Genomic DNA, 24,371 nt, shown 5'->3' on the forward strand with positions numbered 1-24,371 from the left:
TACCCATTAATATTTTATTTTTCCTAAGTTTAGACTTAGGAACTCCATTAAAAATATTAATTATTTTAATATCTCCCAAACCGGTTAGAATCTGCCCAAACCATTTTGGTGTCTTGGAGATCTCATGTGCTTTAGCCTCTCCACCAATTTTCATGGCTAGAGCACATTCGATGCTACTCCAAATCAACACTCTCTCTTACCGAGGATTGTGCTTTAGTAATACTCCACACTCAGCATCACTCTGATTATCCAACATCGGTCCTTGTGCTGATGCTAGGCCTCCCCGCCCAACATCCTCTGCACTGCTGCATCCTATACTTCTGCCCAGGGCCCTGCCACTGCCACTGCCACTGCTGCATCTATATGGCAGCTCCCTCTGCATCCGTGCTGCTGCTAGTCCATCCCCCCAGCACTGCATCTGCACTGCATGCCCTCTCATCATGTTGCATCGGTTTCCCATAGCACTGCCACTGCTAACTGCTGCACTACAACTCAGTTACTTGAAGTAAGTAACTGATCCTCCCAACGACATCCCTGTTAGGCTAGAGACACTCCCGATGCTGAAGCTCCCTCTGCCGCTAACAAGTGCTCCCTCTACTGACCTTTGTGCTGTTGCAACAACTCCCTACATCTCACACCTTTGCACACCTCTTTGTGCCATCCTGCACTGGTGCAACACTCTCGTGCCTCTCGCACTGTTGCAGCCTGCTAGCCTCGCACTCTCTGGTGACTCCTGCACTGTAGCACTCTCTGTCGCTCCATCCGCATCCGTCTCTACTGACATCTACTGGTCCTGCTACTCCTCTTCGGGGCTCCCGTAACAAGGTATAATCCAAGAGGTTGGGTACCTCAAGGATCCTGCCCCTCATCGCATGTAGTCTGTCTGACTACAGCTCGATGTCTCCCCACTTCTTCTCAAGTCGCACATGAGCACTCATGGCACAATCGTCATCCTCCTCGACTTCTTTCTCCACCCTCGCTGGCACTGCCTTGGTCAAAAGCCTCTCCCTTGCTCTTCTTCCTAGGACACTGGTTCGCAAACTGACCCAGTTCCCCACAATGGAAGCACTTAACCTTCGAGAGGTCCTTCTTTTTTCTTTTCTCCTGCTTTCCCGTAGATGCTAGAGCCGCATCTTTTTCTTCCTCCTTCTTGATTCTAACCCCTTTTCCGCTACTCCCTGCCTTGGTTACCCGTCTGATCTCTTCTTGACGAAGAGCCGCCCACAGTTCCTCCCAATCTGGAAGGCTCGACCTGCCCAGTATGCTCTGGACAAATACCTCCCAATCCTCTGAGACTGCGTTCAATGCGATCCTCACCATCAATTCCTGATCCGGCTTGGCCCCTATGGAAGTTAGCTGGTCACAGATTTCCTTCAATTGACCAAGGAAGACATCTATCTGCTTTCCCTTCTGCGTCTGGTATGACCGCAGTTGATTTTCAGGTAACATCTTCCTTTGTATGGAAGTATGCTGGTACAATTTCTTCAGGGCCTCCCACATATCATTTGTCGTATCCTTTTTGGCAATATGCGACACCAGATGATGTTTGACCCCATCAAGGATGATGCACTTCACCCTGGCCATTGCCTCCTCGTACTTCTCATTTTCAGCTGGGTCAACTGGGATCGCTATTGTTTTCAAGGCGAAGCCCTTGATGCGATATCTGTCTAGAATGGACAAGATCCTAGCCTTCCAGGCCACGAAGTTGGATGCTCCGTCCAACCTATCCTGATCTCTCAATCCATTCACGACCACTATGCTGCTCTTCTTTCGACTCCTCCGAGTCTCTCTACTTCCCTCCTGGAAGTCCTATGTTCAACTCTTGCTGAGTCTCTCAACTTCCCGTCCAGAAGTTATCGGTTCGACTCCCTCTGAGTCTCTATTTCCCTTCTGGAAATCCCTTCTCCTTGGTCTTTCCCTGTTAGGTACTATTCTAACCACAGTTTCCACCAACTTCGCTCTGCAAATTACCCGCAGCCTCCTATACCCCAACAACTAAAGGATTGAGCCACTTTGCGCTGCGCAATCTCGGCACCGGCAAATTAGCTCGCCTAGCCAACTGCATTAGCCCTCTTGGGCTCTGCGTGAGCCTGATTCTGCCTCCTTAGCCTCTGCGCTGCCTTTCTCTGGCCTAGAATGATGACGCAATCTTTCTGTGTCACTCCTTCCTCTATCGCCTTCTGTACGGATCAGCTCTGTCTCTCGAGACAGCTGAATCTGCTACTATTGTTCTGCCAGCTAATGCCTTCTGTTATCCTGTGATTTGCAACCAGGCTCTAATACTATGTTGGAATTTCTAAGTTTAACCCGTTAGAAATTCTTCCTGTCTGGTTTATTTCTTTCTACTTGTTTAATTACTTAACAAGTTATTTACCATGTAAATATTGAAAATAAACACAAGTACAGTATCAACATCTACAGATCATCAACTGAAAGAAAACAAGCACACAAGTGACACCGTTTTTTTTGGACCAATGTTCCCGGAAAAACCCAATGCGGGAAAACCGGTGCAACGATTCAGAGGGTTTTATTATTATGCAGTTTTCAAAATACAACTAAGGTCCCAGAAATGGCTCACCCAACAAAGAATGCCCTCGGCAGTAGTACCTCTCCTCGAAGACTGATATTCCAATTGATCAATCACCAGATGAACGATCCCACAACAACAATTGCAGCTTCCACTGCTCTGCGTCACTTTGACAGGGACTGCGTCACCCTACCCAGGTCACCAGCCCCCAGTCTGTCCCACGAAATCCTCCCAGCACTGCCTCTTGGCACTGCATCAGCTCTTCTAGCCTCTGCGCAGCTTCTGGAGCTTCTACGTCAGCCCTTAGACCCTCTACGTCACACACGATGGCCTCTCCTGGCTCTACGCAGCTCCTAGCTACCTCTGTGTAGCACCCAATTGTCTCTGCGTCAACCCCTCCCGGCTCTACATTGTCTCTCTGGTACTAACTCTGCCTCTCTGTTATGTATTCACTGCCCCTCGCTGCTGATCACTGATTCTATCTCTCTTAGGAAACCCCGCTCTAGAGAATAGAATGGTTGATCACTCTGGTGTATCTTCCAACTGACTCTCAAGCCTCCTCTTATACTTTTCTCGTTGGTCCATCAACGATCGAGATTGAATCTCTAATCAACAGCTAAGATTAGATTTGGCTTGATCCATGACTTTTGGAACCTTCTAACCCAGTTTTATATTAATATCCATTAATATTTTATTTCTCCTAAGTTTAGACTTAGGAACTCCATTAAAAATATTAATTATTTCAATATCTCCCAAACCGGTTAGAATCTGCCCAAACCATTTATGGGTCTTGGAGATCTCATGTGCTTTGGCCTCTCCACCAATTTTCATGGCTAGAGCACATCCGATGCTACCCCAAATCAACAGATTTCCCTTCTGGAAATCCTCCTGCCAATCATCAAGTCACACCTCTCTGATATTTTGTGCACCTGCAACACTGATCCGGATTCCTTGAATAGAAATCCTCCTAGGTAGCGACTCCCTCTACCTTGGTTTTGCCCCGTTAGGTATTGTTCTGCCCACAGTACCCCACCTGGTTCACTCCCGCAAACTGCCCACAGCTTCCTATGCCCCAGCAACTGAAAGACTGAGCCTTTAGGCTCTATGCAATCTCGACACTGGCAAAAATGCTCCCTCATCCAACTGCGTCAACCCTCCTAGTATCTACGTGGCTTTGCGTGAGCCTTTTTCTGCCCTCCTCAGCCTCTGCGCTGGCCTCTCTCTGGCCCAGACTGATGACGCAGTCCCTCTACGTCAACCCTTCGTCTGCCGCTTTCTGCAAGGAACAACTTCTGTGACTCGGGACGCCTGTTTCTGCTGCAAATGCTCTACTTGAGCTGATGCCTTCAGCTCTCCTTTGATTTGCAACCAGGCTCTGATACGATGTTGAAATTTCTAAGTATTACTCGCTAGAAATTTTATCTGTATTCTCTTGTTCATTTCTTCTACTTGTTAATTTGAACAAGTTATTTAAACATATAAATATCGAAATAAACACAATACAGTCTCAACCATCTACAGATCAATAGCTGAAAGAAATAGCAAACGCACAAGTGACACCATTATTTTTGGACAACTTGTCCCCGGAAAAACCCAATGCGGGAAAACTGGTGTAGAAATTCTGAGGGTTATTATGCAGTATATCCTTGAGTACAACTGGGTGCCAAATTGGCTCACCCGACAAAGAAAAAATAACTGGCAGTAATACCTCTCTATTCGGAAGTAGGTATTCAAAAACCTGCCCCACGAAACCCTCTCCAGCACCACTGAAGGACTGCGTCAGCCCTCTTGACCTCTTCGTCAGTGTCAGAGCCCTCTGTGTCAGCCCTCTGAGACATTGCGCAGCCTTTGGGACCCTCTCCGTCACTCTTCCTGCCCTCTGTGTGGATGACACAGGCCCTTTGGGCTCTGCGTTGTCTCTGTTGGGCTCTGCGTGGCCTGCTCTGACTTCTGCGTCTGCCTCTCTGCTTCTGCGCTGGTCTCTCGGCACTATCTCTGCCTCTCTATCCAATACTCACTGCCCCTCACTGCTGATCACTGATTCGACTTTACTTAGCATCTCCGCTCTAGTAAATCGAATGACTGACCACTCTGGTGTATTCTCCAACTGACCCTCAAGCCTCCTCTTATACTTTTCCTGTTGGTCTTTCAACGGCCGAGATTACATCTCTAATCAACTACTAAGATTAGATTTGGCTTGATCCATGTCCTTTGGAATCTTCTAACTCAATTTTATATTAATAACCATTAATATTTTATTTTTTCTAAGTTTAGACTTAGGAACTCCATTAAAAATATTAATTATTTTAATATCTCCTAAATCGGGAAGAATCTGCCCAAACCATTTCTGGGTCTTGGAGATCTCATGTTCTTTAGCCTCTCCACCGATTTTCAAGGCTAGAGCACATTCGATGCTACCCCAAATCAACAAGTAGACGTTGACACAGAAGCGTAGACGCTGATGTAGAAGCGTACAGGCTGACGCAGAGGATGCATAGGGCTTCAGAGACAGCGTTGGGAGATTTTGTGGGGTAGACTAGGAGCTGATCAGCAGATCCTAAGGTGGGAGAGGGTGATGCAGTTCCAAAGCAATGCTTGGAGCAGCTTTCGCTGTCCAACACAAGGAACAGTCAAAGTCACTGTGGGGTTGATCATCTGGTTGCTGATTTTCTGGAATATGTATCTCCAGATAGAGGTATTATTGCCGAGGACATTCTCTGTTGGGTAAGCCATTCTGACACCCTAGTTGTATTAAAGGAATCTGCTTAATAATACAAACCCTTTATATGCTAAACCGGTTTTCCCAAATTGGGTTTTTCCTGGGACGATTGTCCAAAAATAACGGTGTCCCTTGTGTTATTGTTTCTGTTTACTTCAGTGCATGACCTATATATCTGTGAAGGTTTCATTTGTGTTTACTTCAATGTTTATGCAATTAAATAACTTGTTATTGTAAAGAACAAGTAGGAGATAGTAAACCAGAAATTGCAGTAGGGATTTCTGATGTGTTAGATATTGGAATTTTCACATGGTATCAGAGGGATTGTAGATCAGGGGCGAGTGAAGACACCAGCCGACAAAATATGAGAAATTGCAGCAAAGAAGCAGTTGTCCCGAGAGACAACGTTGTTCCAGAGCTAAAGAGGCGAGAGGAGGAGTGACGCAATGCCGAGAGTGTGACGCAGAGGCTCACGCAGTGCCTGCATCAACATTCTGAGCCAGGAGATGAAGACACAGTAGCTGGGAGGATCCCACGCAATAGCTGTGTCAGCTGTCCAAGCTAGCGCAGAGGCAAAGGGAGGCAGATTAGACTTACGCAGTGCCAAGTCATCTTTCTGAGCCAAGAAGGATTGATGCAGTGGCCAGGAGGCGCTGATCCAAATCTTACTGTGATTGCGCAGAGCCAGAAGGGCTCAGAATCTTCAGTTGGCAGGGCTAAGGGAGCTGAGCAGTTTTCGATTTGAGGAGTTGGTGGGACGTTGTTTCTGTCATGGCAGGACAGTGTCTAAGGAGACTGAACAAAGGTAGAGGGAAGCACTACCTCGACAGACTTCTAGCCAAGAAATCTAGATCCAGGTTGCAGTGGCAAAGGAGGATTGAAGAGGAGTGATTCAACAGTTGGCCAGAGGATTTCTGAGAAGGAAATCAAGACTCAGAGGGAGTCTAGAGAAGAGCAGCAGAGATGGCAGTGAACTGATTGAGGGATTAGGACAAATTGGACGGTGCTTCCAATTTTGTCATCCGGAAGGCGAGGATCTTGACAATCCTGGATAAACATCGCATCAAGGACTATGCCTTAAGAACAGTAGTTGTCCCAGTTGATCCTAATGCAAATGAGAAGTATGAGGAGGCCCATGCAAAGGCGAAATGCATGATTCTAGACGAGGTCAAGGATCATGTCATACCACATATTGTTGAGAAGAACACAGCAAGGGAGATGTGGCAGACGCTGACCACCTTATACCAGGGCTCTTCCGTGCAGCAGAAGATGTTATTAGAGAATCAGCTGAGGTCATATAAGATGCAGAACGGAGAGGAGATAGATCTGTTTCTTCTCAGGATGCAAGGAATTCGCAACCAGCTTACTTCCGTGGGGTCTACACCGGATCCAGAGTTTATGGTCAGGACTGCTCTGAATGTAGTCTTCGAGGACTGGGAAACGTTTATCCAAAGCATTTTGGGCAAAGAGACTCTCCCCAGTTGGGAGGAGATGTGGGCAACTCTTCGACAAGAAGAGATCAGGAGGTTTACCAAGGCAGGAGTAGTGGTAAGGGAGTTCGAATCATGAAAGAGAAGGAGGAGGATGCAACTCTAGCATCTGCGGGACAACAAGGGGTTTAGAAGAGGAATAAGAAAGATATCTCCAAGGTCAAGTGCTTCAACTGTGGGGCGCTACGACATTATGCCTCTCAGTGCCCTAGGAAGAAAGGCAAGGGAGAAGCTTCTGACTCAAACACTGCTCCAGCAAAGGCGGAGAAGGATGTCGAGACTGATGATGATTGTGCCATGAGTGCTCATGCGCCTTTAGAGAAGAGATGGGGAGACCTGGAGTTGTAGTTGAGAGGACTACATACGTGGGCAAGATCCTTGAGGTGCCCAAACTCTTGGATCACATCTGGCTACAGGAGCCCTTAACGACAGTAGCATGATGACAGGTGTCGGGTGGAGCAAGGTGTGATGGAGCAACAAGGCAGTGCTAGAGTGCAAAAGTCTATAGCAGCGCAATGGAGGTTGCAGCAATGCGAGAGGCACATAAGAGGTTGCAGCAGCGCAGTCGCAGCAGAGGGAGCACATGATAGCAGGAGAGGTAGCTTCAGCATCACGAGGCTTCCAGACTGACCAGGATGTCAATGTTTAGGACAAGTCAGTGACTTACTTCTTGGTAACTAAGTTGCAGTGCCGCAGTTAGCAATTGCAGTGCTATGTGCAGCATGATGTAGCATGTTGAGAGGGAGCTGAAATACAGATGTAGCAGTGGAAGGGCAGTGTCATGGGCAGTAGTACAGGAAGCAGCAGTGCAGTTGATGTGGGGCAGCAGGCCAAGCATCAGCACAAAGGACCGATGTGAAGGATCAATGTGATGCTTCTATGGTGAAGCATTACTAGAGCACATTCCTCACTAACAGGGAGTGTTGATTTTGGGTAGCATCGGATGTGCTCTAGCCATGAAATTTGGTAGAGAGGGTAAGGCACATGAGATCTCCAAGACCCAGAAATCGTTTGGATAAATTCCACCTGGATGAAGAGATATTAAAATAATTAATATTTTTAATGAGTTCCTAAGTCTAAACTTAGGAAAATTAAAATATTAATGTGTATTAATATAATATGGGTGAGAAAGTTCTAAATCACGAGGATCAAGCCAGTTCTAATCTTAGCCATTTATTACGAACTTAATCTCTTGAATCATCAACAGGAAAAGTATAAGAGGAGGCTTGAGGGTCAGTTGGAGATACACCAAGAGAGATCAAGAATTCGATTTTCTGGGGTGAGGTTTGCTGAGGAAATCGAGTTAGTGATCAGTTGCAGCGAGGGGCAGTTTAGCAAGGGATTTTCATCCAAGGGTAAAGAATACATAGCAGAGAGGCAGTGAAGTGCCGGGAGAGGCAGCGTAGTCCCAATAAGGGCGGATACAGAGGCTGAAGGAGGCAGCACAGAGGACCGTAGAGGCTCACGCAGAAGTCATAGAGGTTGACGCAGAGGGCTTCAAAGGCAGTGCTAGGAGATTTTGTGGGGTAGACTAGGAGCTGATCAGCAAATCCTGAGCCGAGAGAGGGTGACGCAGTTCAAGAGCAGTGCCTGGAGCAGCTTTTGCTGTCCAGCACAAGGAACAGTCAGAGTCACTATGGGGTTGATCATCCGGTTGCTAATTTGCCAGAATATTGTCTCTAGATAGAGGTACTACTGCCGAGGACATTCTCTGTTGGGTGAGCCATTCTGGCACCCTAGTTGTATTGAAGGAATCTACTTAATAATACAAACCCTCTATATGTTGTACCAGTTTTCTTGAATTGGGTTTTTTCCGGGGACAATTGTCCAAAAATAACGGTGTCCCTTTTATTATTGTTTTTGTTTACTCCAGTGCATGATCTGTATATCTGTGAAGGCTGCATTTGTGTTTACTTTGATGTTTATGTAATTAAATAACTTGTTAATGTAAAAAAAAAGTAGGAGATAGTAAACCAAAAATTGTAGTAGGTGTTTCTGATGTGTTAGATTCAGGAATTTTCACAATTTCTTACTATCTTATCCTATAATTCATTATATATATATATATGTATATAGACGAACCTCATTCGAACCTCATCAAAAAAATTCGAACTCAAACCGAATCTAATCATTGTCGAACCCGAACTCGAACCCAAACCATTTGACATTGATGGCAATCATCATTGAGCATGCACGTATGAACCCATCTAGTGCATATTGCAAGTGTGTTTCAGTGATTCTATTTTGCAAACAATGATGACCTACACATGAATTTTGACCTATCTATGCACACATCTATCCTCCCTTTTCTCTTCCAGGTTCAACATATATGGGTTGTACTCATACAATTCTCCATGAGGAAAATAATTCTCTTGCTTGACATAATAGTCTCACATTGAGATTTGTTTGTTTAGAAATGAAAAGAAATCTTGCATTTATGTAATATTCCCAATTTTGTGAGCATAGGAGTCACTAAGGAATTTTGTCCAATTTTAGTAATATTAATTAGAAAGGGGCAAATATTATTAGAGAAAGGTGACTAGTATTACTTTATTGGAGAATACGGGCAAATTATTATTTTATTAAATAGCAGCAAAAGTAACTTGGTGGAAAATGGCCTCTGCTAATAAAATAATATTAAAAAAGGAGTCTAGAGGCATGAGGAGAAATTATAAAAGGAGAATGGACTCATTTTGTGGATTATCTTTTGACTATTACATTTCACCCTTCATCTTCTCTTGGGGATGTTTAGCACAAGAAGGAAAGCGTTGTTTAGCATCGGGAATTCCAAGCGGAATTCCACCTCTACCTTCAGTGAATTTCGAGTGTCACCCTAGGGGAGTAAGAAGGAGTCCATCTCAGGGCTTCTCTAGGAGCTACATTGCATACTATTTCTAGTTGGAGCATGCTTCTCTTAGGGTGTAGAAGGAAATTCGAAGGGGTTGAGAGAAGCTAGCAGACAATGGAGTTTTGGCCAGAGAATTTGCAGAGAATTATCCATAGGGAGGACGAGTTTTTCCTTGGGGATTTGCAGGGCCGAGAGTGCTGCATTTTGGAGGACCGAATTTATCTATTCCAGGGCCTGCACAGGGGTTTATTGGCAGCTTCTGTGCACTTGCAGAGATTCAAAATTTGGGGAGCATTCGAGCTGGGATCTGCTTGGTGATTGAGGGGAGAAATTTGCAGGAGTTAGGGAGGATTTCTTGGAGGGAGATTTGGGCCAAATTCAACAGTATCTAAACTGTAGGGCGTTTTCTGGCCAAATTGAGCAATTTACACTTGTTGGGGGTCACCGAGGGTCGGTGGATTTAGCCCAAACCCTTTCTAGGTTTTTGTGGGTTTGGTGAGAGGAGTCTAACGTTAATTTTATAGAATTTTATGGGCAAAATTTCTGGTAGAAATGAATGTTCTAGTCAACAGCCAACAGTAGAAATTATTGGAGAAGGGCACAGTTCAATCCCGAACCATTTCCACCACTTGGGTCCATGAGATTTTTCTAGGTTATTCTGGGTTCCTTGTGAGTAAGCTCCAGTTAATTTCCTGGAATTTTCCGAGCAGTTTAGAGGGTCGAAACACCAATTCCATTCCAGCCAGCAGTAGCAGAATTTACTAGGCCAACGCAGAGACTTGGGGAGAGCAGTTTCCAGCACTTGGGCAACTCCATTTTCACCTGGGACTTGATTAGCTTGCTATAGCAAGCCCAGGTTCCTCTTCTTCATTTATATGTACCTTGTTTTCTCAGTTAATAAAATGGCTCAGCTCTTGGTACAATTTCTGGTGCAATTTGTCATTATGTTGGTGTGTTAGTTTTATGGTTACATGTTTATGTTTTATTTGTTGTTATCACTTAATATTTCCCACTAGGAATATTACAGTGGTATCGGAGCATAATCTTGGCTCAACCTGTGCGAAAACCTTCATTCTATGACAAGACCAAAATTAAAATAAAAAAATTAATTAATTAATTAAAAAACAAATCACGGGATCCAAAGAAAGGTTAAAATCAAACAACGTGGCAGTGACCTTGAATGAGGTGATTAGGATGCAACAAATGATGATTGATGTGGGGAAGCAGCTAATTCATACCACAATTGGGAATCAAGACCATTCTCAATTATACAACAAATCCACTATGCCCAAAATTATGGATAATGCATCAAGATGGCAAGACATGATTGCAACTGATGTGGAGTTATTGGCAGCAAATTGGAGGGCATACCAATCATTGGGACATGGAATTCAGGCGTCCCTCTCTTTTTGGGAGTTTTGTGAACTAAGAGATGTGCACAAATCAGTGGGAATTCAGTGGAATTATGCAGGGATGATGAGGAGGATCAAGGCAGAAAATGAAAAGGCAGTTGAAGGGGCCATGGTTGGCAAGGAGACAGTTGAGCATACACCCGTTGATGAGATGCCGATAGTTGATGAGGTACCCAGTGTTGTGACCGAGTTTTTAGGTGACAACAGCGCACCACAAGTTGATGAGGTGTCGGGAGACATCTCCACCGTTGATGAGGAGCCAATAGGTACAGAGGCATCCAGGTCTATGACAGAGCTTTAGGATGACAACCACCTACAACTGACTGGTGAGCATGTCTTGCATGTCAGGTTGTCTATGGAGGAACAGTTGGAGGCTCATGTTGAGCCCATGATGGAGGAGGATGAGCAATCATCTTTTGGGCCAACCACTGATTTAGAGCAGACAGATGCACAGACTGTCAACAGAGTTGCAGTAATTCTAAACAGTGGCTCTCTTTGGGCTCATATAGATGGGGCTTGCAGCATTGCTAAGCTACCCTTGCACAACAAAGAGAGAGATGCAGAGTCACCTCGACAAATTTTATGTGTTGACCAGGATGGTGATATGAGGTGACATGAGCTGCACAGGGTGCAACACTCGCAAGATGGAGGGCTTGTTCTATGTGTGGGAGTTTGTGCATTCGATCCCTCTCTTAGGGTTGGATGGCGAGAGATTCTGAGTTGGTACCCAGTGGAGTGGGTTGGACTCATGGAGATGGTCGTAGTCCGTAGTGAAGCTCAGTGGGAGCTCTCAGACACCGAGGGTACTGGAGGCCCAGGTTGGCATTGGGATCCAGGTGGGGCTTCCTATCCGATATCAGACATGTGGGATGGCTATGGCATTGATGAGGTAGTCGACCCAGTTATTGAGCGCATGCATTCTTTAGGGGAGTTCCAGTCGACACTAGTGGCTAGGCAGTTTGTGAGCAAACTCCATGGGTTGTTTTGGCATGTTGGTTTCGCATGGGGTCGTAGGATGATTAGCATTCTCTGGCAGGAGTTGGTTGGAGGAGGTGGCATGGGTAGGCCACTAGACCAGGCATTGTATGGAGACGGTGTTCTCCCATTGAGGTATTGGGCTCAAGGGTCACTGAGGATCGGCATAGCAGAGATATCCCCTCTAGAAGGTGGGGAGTTAGGCCGCTCAGGTCTACCAGGATGGATGAGGAGACATGACGCGTGTCATGGTGGGTTCACTAGCAGAGTGGCAGATACTTTGACACATGCGGGATACCATATGTTACAGGGTGGTACGACAGTAGGCAGTGGTACACAGGACTGCACAGAGTTATGTCGTAGGGTCCAGTGTTATATAGAGGGATGTGGCCTGATGCATACAAACCCAATTTTAGACCATAACATCCAGTGGTGTGCAGGGCTATGCAACAAGGAGCAATGGCCTGCAGAGGAGCATGGAGATGCATGGTGGTGTGCCATAGCATGTTGGTTTACACTGTGGAGTAGGAGGAGTGACTCGCATCGCATTGACTACCCGCGGGGAGTATCAAGTAAAGTGACACTGGAAGGACACGAGATGATGCAAGATGGGGCAGCAGTAGTAGGGTGTATCCAACAGTGTACAGTGGTAGGCCGCGATGTACAGTGGCATGCAGAGGGGTACAGGGATGCTCAGTGGTATGCAATGTTGATTTTGGGTAGCATCGGATGTGCTCTAGCTCAAAAATTTTGTGGAAGGGCTAGAACACATGAGATCTCCAAGATCCAGAAATCATTTGGAGAAGTTCCACTCAAATTGAGAGTTATTAAAATAATTAATATTTTTAATGGGGCTCCTAAGTCTAAAGTTAGGAAAATAAAAATATTAATGGGTATTAATAAAAATATGGGTAAGAAGCTTCTAAGAGGCGAGGATCAAGTATGTTTTAATCTTAGTCGTTGATTAGGGACTTAATCTCGGTCGTTGATTCATCAACAATAAAATTATAAGAGGAGGCTTGAGGGTCAGTTGAAGATACATCATATTGATCAATCAATTCGATTTTTCTGGGGCGAGATTTGCTGAGAAAGTCGAATAGGTGATCTACGTTGCAGCAGAGTGGTAGGGATAGTTGGGGTTGGAGGATCTTCTCCAGGACCCCGAATACTCAACAGAGAGAGGCAGAGATACGCCAGAGGAGGCAGTGTAGAATAAGGGAGACTGACGTTGGGCCAAGAGGGCCCACGCATTGCTTGACGCAGTGCCAACGCAGGGGAAAAGTTGTCCTCCTGCAAAAGTCTGAATTCAGCCGGGAAGGCTGACGTTAGAGCTCCAGGAGGCAACGCAGAGCTGACGCAGTGTCTCAGAGTGCTCCACGCAAGCCCACAGAGCTACTACGAAGGGGCAGCACAGTTGTAGACAGGGATAGTCAGTCTAATTGTCGGATCGGAGGGATTTTTCCGGGTGAAGTGAGGTAATCTCACTTAGGTTTCCGCTAGTATATTTTATCTCTGTAACTGGATAGCTGAGAGGGCATCCAAAGTTGTATTCAGAACTACTACTTAATAATACAAACCCTCTATCCACTGCATCGGCTTTCCCACATTAGGTTTTTCCGGGGACGTGTTGTCCAAAAATAACAGTGTCCCTTGTGTGTTTGTCTCATATTTGTTTCAGTTTATGATCTGCATGTCAGTGTAGTCTGCAATAGTGTTTTTCATCACTGTTTATAAATTAAATAACTTGTTGAATGTAATAACCAGTAGGAGATGATAAACCAATGATTACAGTAGGATTTCTGATGTGTAGATTCATAAATTCTCACATGCAGGGGCGTCTGATGTTGCACAGTGGGGTCTTGGAGAGTTGCCTCCAAGGAGACTTATGGACGGAGACATAGGGCATACCTTGTGAAAATTCCTAAATCTAACACATCAAAAACCCCAACTGCAATTACTGGTTTACAATCTCCTACTTGTTGTTTACATTAACAAATTATTTAATTGCATAAACATCGAAGTAAACACTATTGCAGCCTTCACAAATATACAAATAATGCGCTGAAATAAACTGATACAATAACACAAGGGACACTGTTATTTTTGGACAATTGTCCCCCGAAAAACCCAATTCGGGAAAATTGGTGCAGCATATAGAGGGTTTGTATTATTAAGCAGATTTCGTGAATACAACTAGGGTGCCAGAAATGGCTCACCCAACAAATAATATCCTTGGCAATGGTACCTCTATCCGGAGAGATATTCCGGAAAATCAGCAAACGAATGATCAAACCCCACAGCGACTCGACTGTTCCTTATGCTAGATAGCAAAAGTTGCTCCAAGCACTGCTCTGTAACTGCGTCACTCCTCCAGCAGCTGCGTCACCTCTCCCGACTCAGAATTTGTTGATCTGCTCCCAGTCTGCCCCACAGAATCTCCCCAGCGCTGCCTCTAAGGCCCAACATCAACATCTGCGGCTTTTGCATCTCAATGCGTTAGCAACTTAGCCCTCTACGTCCTCTGCTATGTATTCTTTATCCTCGGATGAAAATCCCTTGCTGAACTGCCCCTCCCTGCAATTCTGATCACTAACTCGATTTCCTCAGCAAACATCGCCCCAAAAAATAGAAATTCTTTGATCACTTGGTGTGTCTCCAACTGACCCTCAAGCCTCCTCTTATACTTTTCCCGTTGATGAATCAATGGCCGAGATTAAGTCCCTAATCAATGGCTAAAAGATTAGAACTGGCTTGATCCTCGTCACTTAGAACTTTCTCACCCATATTCTTATTAATACACATTAATATTTTTATTTTCCTAAGTTTAGACTTAGGAACTCATTAAAAATATTAATTATTTTAATAACTCTTCATCAAGGTAGAATTTATCCAAATGATTTCTGGGTCTTGGAGATCTCATGTGCCTTAGCCTCTCTACCAAATTTCATGGCTAGAGCACATCCGATGCTACCCAAAATCAACACTCCCTCTTAGCGAGGAATGTGCTCTAGCAATGCTTAACCATAGAAGCATCACACTGATCCTCCGCATCAGTCCTCTATGTTGATGCTTGGCCTGCTGCCCCACAGACTGCACTGCTGCTTCCTGTACTTCTGCCCATGACACTACCACTGCCACTTCTACATTTGTACTACAACTCCCTCTCAAAATGTTGCCCATAGCACTGCCACTGCTAACTGTTGCACTGCAACTCAGTTACCAAGAAGTAAGTGACTTCACCCAAAAACTGACATCCTAGTCAGTCTGGACGCCTCGTGATGTTGAAGCTACCTCTGTTGCCACTGCGTTGTTGCAACCACTTCTGTGCCTCTCGTACCGCTGCAACCTCCACTGCGCTGCTACAAAATTATGCACTCTAGTACTGCCTTGCCGCTCCATCACACCTTGCTCCACCCGACACCTATCATCATGCTACTGTCGTTAAGGGATCCCGTAGTTGTATGTGATCCAAGAGTTTGGGCACCTCAAGGATCCTACCCCTGTATGTAGTCCTCTCGACAACAACTCCAGATCACCCCACCTATTCTCCAGAACTGCATGAGCACTCATGGCACAATCATCATCATTCTCGACATCCTTCTCCACCTTTGCTAGAGCAGCCTTTGAGTCGGAAGCTTCTCCCTTGCCTTTCTTCCCGAGGCACTGAGAGGCATAATATCCCAGCTCCCCACAGTTGAAGCACTTGACCTTGGAGATGTCTTTCTTCTTCCTCTTCTGTAGCCCCGACTGTCCCGTTAATGCGAGAGTTGCATCCTCCTCCTCCTCCTTCTTGATTCGAACTCCCTTACCACTACTCTCCGCCTTGGTCAATCTCCTGAGTTCTTGTCGAAGAGCTGCCCACATATCCTCCCAACTGGGGAGAGTTGCTCTGCCCAAAATGCTTTGGAAAAACATCTCCCACTCCTCGGATACTGCATTCAGGGCAATCCTGACTAAGAAATCTGGATCTGAAGTAGACCCCACGGAAGTAAGCTAGTTGTGAATACCCTGCAACCTAAGAAGGAAGGGATCTATCTCCTCCCCTTTCTGCATCTGGTATGACCTCAGCTGATTTTCCAATAACATCCTTCGTTGCACAGAAGAGCCCTGGTATAAGGTGGTCAGGGTCTCCCACATCTCCCTTGCTGTTGTCTTCTCAGCAATATGTGGTATTACATGGTCCTTGACCCCGTCTAGGATCATGCATTTCGCCTTCGCCTGGGCCTCCTCATACTTCTCGACTACATTAGCATCAACCGGGACAGCTACTACTTTCAATTCATAGTCCTTGATGTGATGTTTATCTAGGATTTCCAGGATCCTGGCCTTCCAGATGAAAAAATTGGAAGCTCTGTCCAATCTGTCCTGATCCCTCAATCTATTCACTCTCATCTCTGCTCCTCTTCTCTAGACTCCCTTTGAGTCCTGATTTCCCTCTCGGAAATCCTTCGGCCAATCATCGAATCACTCCTCTCCAATCCTCCTTTGCCACTGCAACCGGATCTAGATTTCTTGGCTAGAAATATGTCGAGGTAGTGCTTCCCTCTACCTTGATTCAGTCTCCTTAGACACTGTTATGCACCGATAGAAACAGTGTCTCACCAGCGCCACAAATCAAAATCTGCACAGCTCCCTTAGCCCTAGCAACTCGAAGAATCTGAGCCCTTCAGGCTCTGTGCAATCTCTGTGTGGGCTGAATCTGCTCCTCCTGACCAACTGTGTCAATCCTTCCTGGCTCAGAAAGATGACGTGGCTCTGTGTGAGTCTGATCTACCCTCCTCTGCACTGGCCCTGGTAGCTGACACAGCTATTGCGTGGGCTCCTCTCAGCTACTGCGTCTTCCTCTCCCAGCTCAGAATGCTAACGCAAGCACTGTGTGAGCCTCTGCGTCACCTATTCTACACTGCGTCACTCCTCCTTCTGCCTCTCCAGCTCTGGAACAGCGTTGTCTCTCAGGACAACTGCTTCTCTGTTGCAAATTCTCACATTTCTCAGCTGGTGTCTTTAGTCATCTATGATCTGCAATCGCTTTGATACCATGTGAAAATTCCTAAATCTAACACATCAGAAACCCCTACTGCAATTACTGGTTTACAATCTCCTACTTGTTCTTTATATTAACAAGTTATTTGATTGCATAAACATCGAAGTAAATACTATTGCAGCCTTCACAAATATACAGATCATGCACTGAAATAAACTGAGACAATAACACAAAGGGACACCCTTATTTTTGGACAATTGTCCCCAGAAAAACCCAAATCGGGAAAACCAATGCAGCATATAGAGAGTTTGTATTATTAAGCAGATTCCATGAATACAACTAGGGTGCCAGAAATGGCTCACCCAATAGAGAATATCCTTGGCAGTAGTACCTCTATCAGGAGACAGATATTCTAGTAAATCAACAAACGGATGATCAAACCCCACAGCGACTCCGGCTATTCCTTATGCTGGATAGCAAAACCTGCTCCAAGCACTGCTCTGGAACTGCACCACTCCTCTAGGAGCTGCATCACCCTCTCCAGGCTCAGAATCTGCTGATCTGCTCCCAGTCTACCCCACAGAATCTCCCCAACACTACATTTTAGGCCCAGCGTCATCGTTTGCGTCTCACTGCGTCAGCCCTCTGCGTCCTCTGCGTCAGCTTTACAGCGTTTATGTCAGCCCTTCTATGGCATGCGTTGTCTCTCTCGGCACTGCGCTGCCTTTCTACTATGTATTCTTCACCTCGGATTAAAATCCCTTATTGAACTGCCCCTCCCTGCAACTCTGATCACTAACTCAATTTCCTCAGCAAACCTCACCCACAGAAAATCGAATTCTTTGATCACTTGGTGTGTCTCCAACTAACCCTCAAGCCTCCTCTTATACTTTTCCTGTTGATGAATCAACGGCCGAGACTAAGTCCCTAATCAATGGCTAAGATTAGAACTGGCTTGATCCTCGTCACTTAGAACTTTCTCACCCATATTCTTATTACTACACATTAATATTTTTTTTTCCTAAGTTTAGACTTAGGAACTCATTAAAAATATTAATTATTTTAATAACTCTTCATCCAAGTGGAATTTCTCCAAACAATTTTTGGGTCTTGGAGATCTCATGTGTCTTAGCCTCTCCACCAAATTTCATGGCTAGAGCACATCCAATGCTACCCAAAATCAACATACCTTTGGGTGTATTTCACTCATGATTGACAAGGACGCAGATGTGCGATACTTGATGGTATCCATATGGATTCACACGCCTATCCTTCTTCTACATCACTTACAAGCACAAACGATTTGGTTGTTCTCCTTTGACACTCTGGGCATGAGCAGTAGGGAACAAGGAGCTCACCTGAGTATTTGGATGACACCCAATGCACTAGGGGAGAGACCTTTCAGCGGTGGAATTGGGTCGGTGTGTGAGTTGATAGCCATAGGTTGAGGGGTGGCATATCATTCATCACTGAGCCTATGCCCGGGGAGTTGGTCACGAGGGAGACATGTGTCACTCTTTCCACAGAGCATGTCAATACCATGCATGAGAAAAGGATACCGTGTACGGCTAAGGCAGTTTTCCAGTATGTGTCTGGGCTCCAGACATTGTATTGGCACATTATCGAGAGGGCAAGTGGCAGAGTTAGTGGTGATGGGTGGCAGGAGCGGGGTGATTCCACATATACTAAGTCGATTGCGCGTATCAGATACCCATCTATTGGTTGCATTCAGGGGGTAGCTATTTGGCACATGTGGTTTTTGGCGATCATAGTACTACGTGGTGGCAAGCACAATGCAGTTTAGCATGCATCACATTAGTTCATGATATATGGAGCCTATTTATTGATTGCATGCAGGGACTAGAAATGAGGCACGAATGGATTCCAACAGTCATCAGAGCTATGCCGCAGCAGGTCTGGCTATGGGATCTAGGGATTCAGTTGGTTGATAGATCACTCTGTCTCTTGATGAGGGGAGTCATTGCAAAGAGTGAAAATTCGGAAATCCCGAATCACTACTACAACGACTGATTATATTTCTCCTATTGAATCAAGTTATTTACAGTATTATATTGTAAACATCAAAATAAATACAACTACATCCTTCACAACTTAAACAATATGCGAAAGCAAGAACTAAGCAAGAAAGAAATAACACACACAAGCAACACCGTTACTTTTGGACAAATGTCCTCGAAAAAACCCAATGCGGGAAAATCGGTGCAACAGCTGAGGGTTTGTATTATTATGTAGTAGTTTCTGAATACAACCTTTGGATGCCTTACTGGCTATCCGATATAGAGAATCTGACTGGCAGAGAATTAGTAAAAAATACCTCACACTATCACTAGCAAACCGACACTGATCCAGGCCCTGGATGGATGGCCCCACGCTGGCTCTGCGTCAGCCTCTCTGGGGTCTGCGTCACCCCTTCCATGGATCTTTTGTCATCTGAAACTTCGTTCCTCTAGCCCTCCAGTCTCACACCCTGGTGTTTGGCTCTGGAACTAGACTTCCCAGCAGAATCTCGGACTTCCTCTGAAGCTCTGCGCTACCTCTGCATGGCATTGTACTGCCTCTTCTGGATCTCGCTCTACCTTCTCTGCAATGTATCCTCGAATCAGGAAAACTCTTCCTTCAGAAAACTATCCATGCCCCTCACTGCAAGAATCTCCTCGATGATCTCTCTGGCTGCTCTGCACTACTCTCTTGAGAAATCGATGTCTTGATCCCACTAGATGTGTTTTCCAAATGCCCATAAAGCCTCTTCTTATAATCCTCTCGTTGATTAATCAACAACCTAGATTAGATTCTAATCAATGGCTCAGATCATTTTGGCTTGATCCTCGTTTTCTTCTAGAAGTTTCACCCCCATTTTAATTAATACCCTTTAATTATTTTAATTTCCTAAGTTTAGACTTAGGCATCCATTAAAAATTAGACTTATGCATCCATTAAAAATAATTAATTATTTTAATAAAACTGTCTCCGGGCATAATTTCCCAAAACGATTTCTGGGTATTCTGGAATACATGTGTCCTAGCCTCTCTGAAAATTTTGGGGCTTAGATCACTTCCATTGCTACTAGAAATCAACAAAGAGTGATCTAGCTCACTCTTGGGTTGATACATGGGGGTTTCAAGAGGCCTTCATTGTATGGCAAAGTATGATTTCTCTATTGTTGCACAAGTTCGAGGTTAGCTTTGGATGGGTAGGCTTTGGCATCATGGAGATGCCTGGGCAGGATGTATTTGGCCTTTATCAGTATTTCACCATTAGGTTCCAGGAGAGGAGGATATGGTATGCGCATGATGGGCAGTCAAATGTAATCAGAGTGACGCAGTGTCGACATGGTGCCATATTTTTTAGATTAGCATGGAACCCTGGTATCGAGGGATTCATTTATGACAAGATGGTGTACAGATTCAGGGTGACTCAGTGGCACATTTGGGACCCCAGTATTGTTTGCAGTTATAGTTTGGGTCAACAGAGAGAGGGAGCGCTTGTTCGAGCATTGCTTGAGGACAAGCAATTTTTGGCGGGGAGGACTATAATATCCCCAATTTTGTAAGCATGGGAGTCACTAGGGAATTTTTCCCAATTTAGTAATATTAATTGAAAAGGGGCAAATATTATTGGAGAAAGGTGGCTAGTGTTATTTTATTGGATAATAACGGCAAATTATTATTTTATTAAACGGCGGCAAAAGTAAATTAGTGGAAAATGCCCTCCAATAATAAAATAACATTAAAAAGGGAGTATAGAGGCATGAGGAGAAATAATAAAAGGAGGATGGACTCATTTTGTGGATTATCTTTTGACTATTACATTTCACCTTTCATCTTCTCTTGGGGTTGTTTATCACAAGAAGAAAAGTGTTGTTTAGCACCAGGAATTCCAAGCGAAATTCCACCTCTACCTTCAGTGAACTTCGAGTGTCACCCTAGGGGAATAAGAAGGAGTCCATCTCAGGGCTTCTCTAGGAGCTACATCGCATACTATTTCTAGTTGAAGCGTGCTTCTCTTAAGGCGCAAAAGGAAATTTGAAGGGGCTGAGAGAAGCTAACAGATAGTGGAGTTTTGGCCAGAGAATTTGCAGAGAATTATCCATAGGCATGACGAGTTTTTCCTTGGGGGTTTGCAGGGCCGAGAGTGCTGCATTGTGGAGGACAAAATTTATCTATTCCAAGGCTTACGCAGGAGTTTACTGGCAACTTCTGTGCACTTGTAGAGATTCAAAATTTGGGGAGCATTCAAGTTGGGATTTGGTTGGTGATTGAGGGGAGAAATTTGTAGGAGTTAGGGAGGATTTCTTGGAGGGATATTTGAGCCAGGGTTGCAGGAATCGCCCCCCCCCCCCCGGATCCTAACCCGGAACTGCGACCCGTGCGGAAGCGTTCCGGAATCTCCACAGGAATCGCGATTCCGAAATTGAGGTGGCGCGATTCCGGTTTTTTTAAACGATTCCTGGAATTGGAACCTAAATTGCTAATTGTAATTCGTACTTCCTCGATGATCGAGCTTCATTTTGTGGATGGATGCATATGCAATCTTGTCGGATTTATCTTTGCTCTGTAGCCACCTTGGCTTCATTGTTCCTGCATGGATTGTTGATTCGACTGATCTATTTCGTAAATCTCCGTGATACGACTGGATTTGCAACGGATTTTTCTGTGTTGGCTTCCACATAACCAAAACTGTGCAGCGTTGGATTTTTCTGCGTTGGTTTCCACATAAACAACGATGCCATGTTACGTGGAAAACCTTCTGTGGATTGCGTTGCAATCCTGTTGATGTAGACGTAACAATGGCCGTCCCCGATGGCAATGTTGACTGACGCTGAATGGGCTGTCGTGGACCAATAACTGTTCCGTTGATAACCGTTGCATATATTTACATAACCTTCAAGTTGCCTTCATTACAATGGCTTTTATATGCGACATAATAAAATTCTATAGCATATACTTTATATGCCATATTAAAATATATCGAATACATTTGCTTCCAAGGTTTACATATGCACCCACCTTACCAACATGTAGTTTGCCATGTAAACTTTGAATATGATTTTTTTTAAATGCGACATAATAAAATTCTATAGCATACACTTTATATGCCATATTAAAATGTATTGAATACATTTGCCACCAAGGTTTACAAATGCGCCCACCTTAGCAACATGTAGTTTGTCATATAAACTTTGAATATGATTTTTTTTAAATGCGACATCCATTTCAACCTTTGCACTAAGGTTTTTTTTTTTTTTGAAATAATTCCGACTTCACATTTTTATGATATGGTTTATAAACATACCATATAACTTTGCCTTAGTTTCAAGTGACATATTTTGTAAACATTATTATTTGAATTTTGGACATGACAAATGTTGACAGTTGCTCACTCGCTAGATAAATCATAATATGCTCTATGTTTTATGTTTTATAATATGCTTAAATGTTTTATGTTTTATAATATGCTTAAAAATTTGATGTATGTTTGTAATAGCTAGAATATAGATGATTGTTGTACATTACTACATACTAGTAACTACAATGGAATCATGGATGCCATATCTATCTTGATTTATGCAAAAATATGCATGTTTTCATGTCTTCTACAATTAATTTGGTATTTGGGATGTTTGTTTTGAGTATAAATGCAAAAAAATATAAAAATATATATATATATATAGCAGACGCTTCCGCGGACGCTTCGCTTCCTAGATTTTTGGAAAATGACGCTTCTGCTTCGCTCCCGCTTCGTGCAACATTGATTTGAGCCAAATTCAGCAATATCTAAATTGTAGGGCATTTTCTGACCAAATTGAGCAATTTACACTTGTCATGGGTCACCAAGGGTCGGTGGATTTAGCCCAAACCCTTTTTGGGTTTTTGTGGGTTTGGTGAGAAGAGTCTGGGGTTAATTTTGTAAAATTTTATGGGCAGTATTTCTGGTAGAAATTAGTGTTCTAGTCAGCAGTCAGTAGTAGAAATTATTGGAGAAGGGCGTAGTTCACTCCGGGACCATTTCCACCACTTGGGTCCATGAGATTTTTCTAGGTTATTCTGGGTTCCTTGTGAGGAGGCTCCAATTAATTTCCTAGAATTTTCCAAGCAGTTTAGAGGGTCGAAACACCAATTCCATTCCAGCCAGCAGTAGCAGAATTTACTGGGCCAACGCAGAGACTTGGGGAGAGCAGTTTCCAGCACTTGGGAAACTCCATTTTCACCTGGGACTTGACTAGCTTGTTGTAGCAAGCCTAGGTTCCTCTTCTTCATTTATATGTACCTTGTTTTCTCAGTTAATAAAATGGCTCAGCTCTTGGTACAATTTCTGGTGCAATTTGTCATTATGTTGGTGTGTTAGTTTTATGGTTACATGTTTATGCTTTATTTGCTGTTATCACTTAATATTTCCCACTAGGAATATTACAATTTATAATCAAATGAATAAGTCTTAAATCTATTTATTTTCTAAAATATGAAGTGATAGTTGTCTTTGTTAATTAAGCATATTGCTTTCAAAAGTTGACAAGAAATTAGAAACAATCTGGGAACTTACATAGCAAAGTCTCTCCTTATCGTTTAAGTCTTCATCCATACCAACAACTTGAAGATACATCAATCTACAAAATTAAAAGAAAAATGTCGTTAACATTTCACTAAGATCTAAATTGCCAAAAAGAAATAGGATCTATCTAGTGGGATCACCCTACATCATCAAATACAGTAGATTCTATATTCAATGTCATATAGAAACCCAATCACCGAGTCATTAAAGAAATTAAAAAACATTGTAATGGACAACAAAGTCACAATATAGACTTGTTTAATTTAAGCCAATGTTGCACGAAGCAGGAACAAAGCATGGACATTTTTTGGAAGTGGGGATGCGAAAGCGTCATTTCCCAAAAATACCAAATTAGTTGTAGAAGACATGAAAACATGCATATTTTTACATAAATCAAGATAGATATGGCATCCATGATTCCATTGTACATCAATGATTAATTATTCGAGCATCAATCATCTAGATTCTAGCAATTACAAACATACATCAAATTTTTAAGCATATCATAAAACATAAAACATTAAAAGATAAAATCATCAAACATTCAAGTAACTTATCTAGCAAGTGAGCAACTGTCAACATGAGTCATGTCCAAAATTCAAATAATAATGTTTACAAAATAGGCCACTTGGCCACCACCAAGACTCAAGTACACACTGTTCTAGGAAGAGTAAGACAAAAAGTTCAAATTCACAACTGGAGTCTACAAGTCTAATCTATGACAAAAGTAGTAAACTGTGAATATATCTACTAATCTCTCCTCCTTCCACCACAAACAGGATATGGGCCTCCACGTTGTGGCAATGAAGAAGATGGTGACTCTGGAAGTTGTGGCAATGACTGTGA

At 43.9% G+C, this 24,371-nt stretch overlaps 1 protein-coding gene across 4 annotated transcripts in view; it reads right to left on the minus strand.

Moving 5' to 3' along the window:
* MSH5 (MUTS-homolog 5) overlaps window positions 1–24,371 on the minus strand; it is a 490,172-nt gene that overhangs the window by 352,532 nt on the left and 113,269 nt on the right. For all 4 annotated transcript variants that reach the window (XM_089456522.1, XM_089456523.1, XM_089456524.1 and 1 more), the window contains exon 6: window positions 23,517–23,580. In XM_089456522.1, coding sequence (XP_089312648.1) covers window positions 23,517–23,580 — 64 coding nt within the window. The remainder of the gene's footprint in view (window positions 1–23,516; window positions 23,581–24,371) is intronic.

This window comes from Pinus tabuliformis, chromosome 7, assembly GCF_031772625.1.
Source record: "Pinus tabuliformis cultivar Carrire ecotype Pingquan chromosome 7, CPIR1, whole genome shotgun sequence".
Taxonomy (NCBI): domain Eukaryota; kingdom Viridiplantae; phylum Streptophyta; class Pinopsida; order Pinales; family Pinaceae; genus Pinus; species Pinus tabuliformis.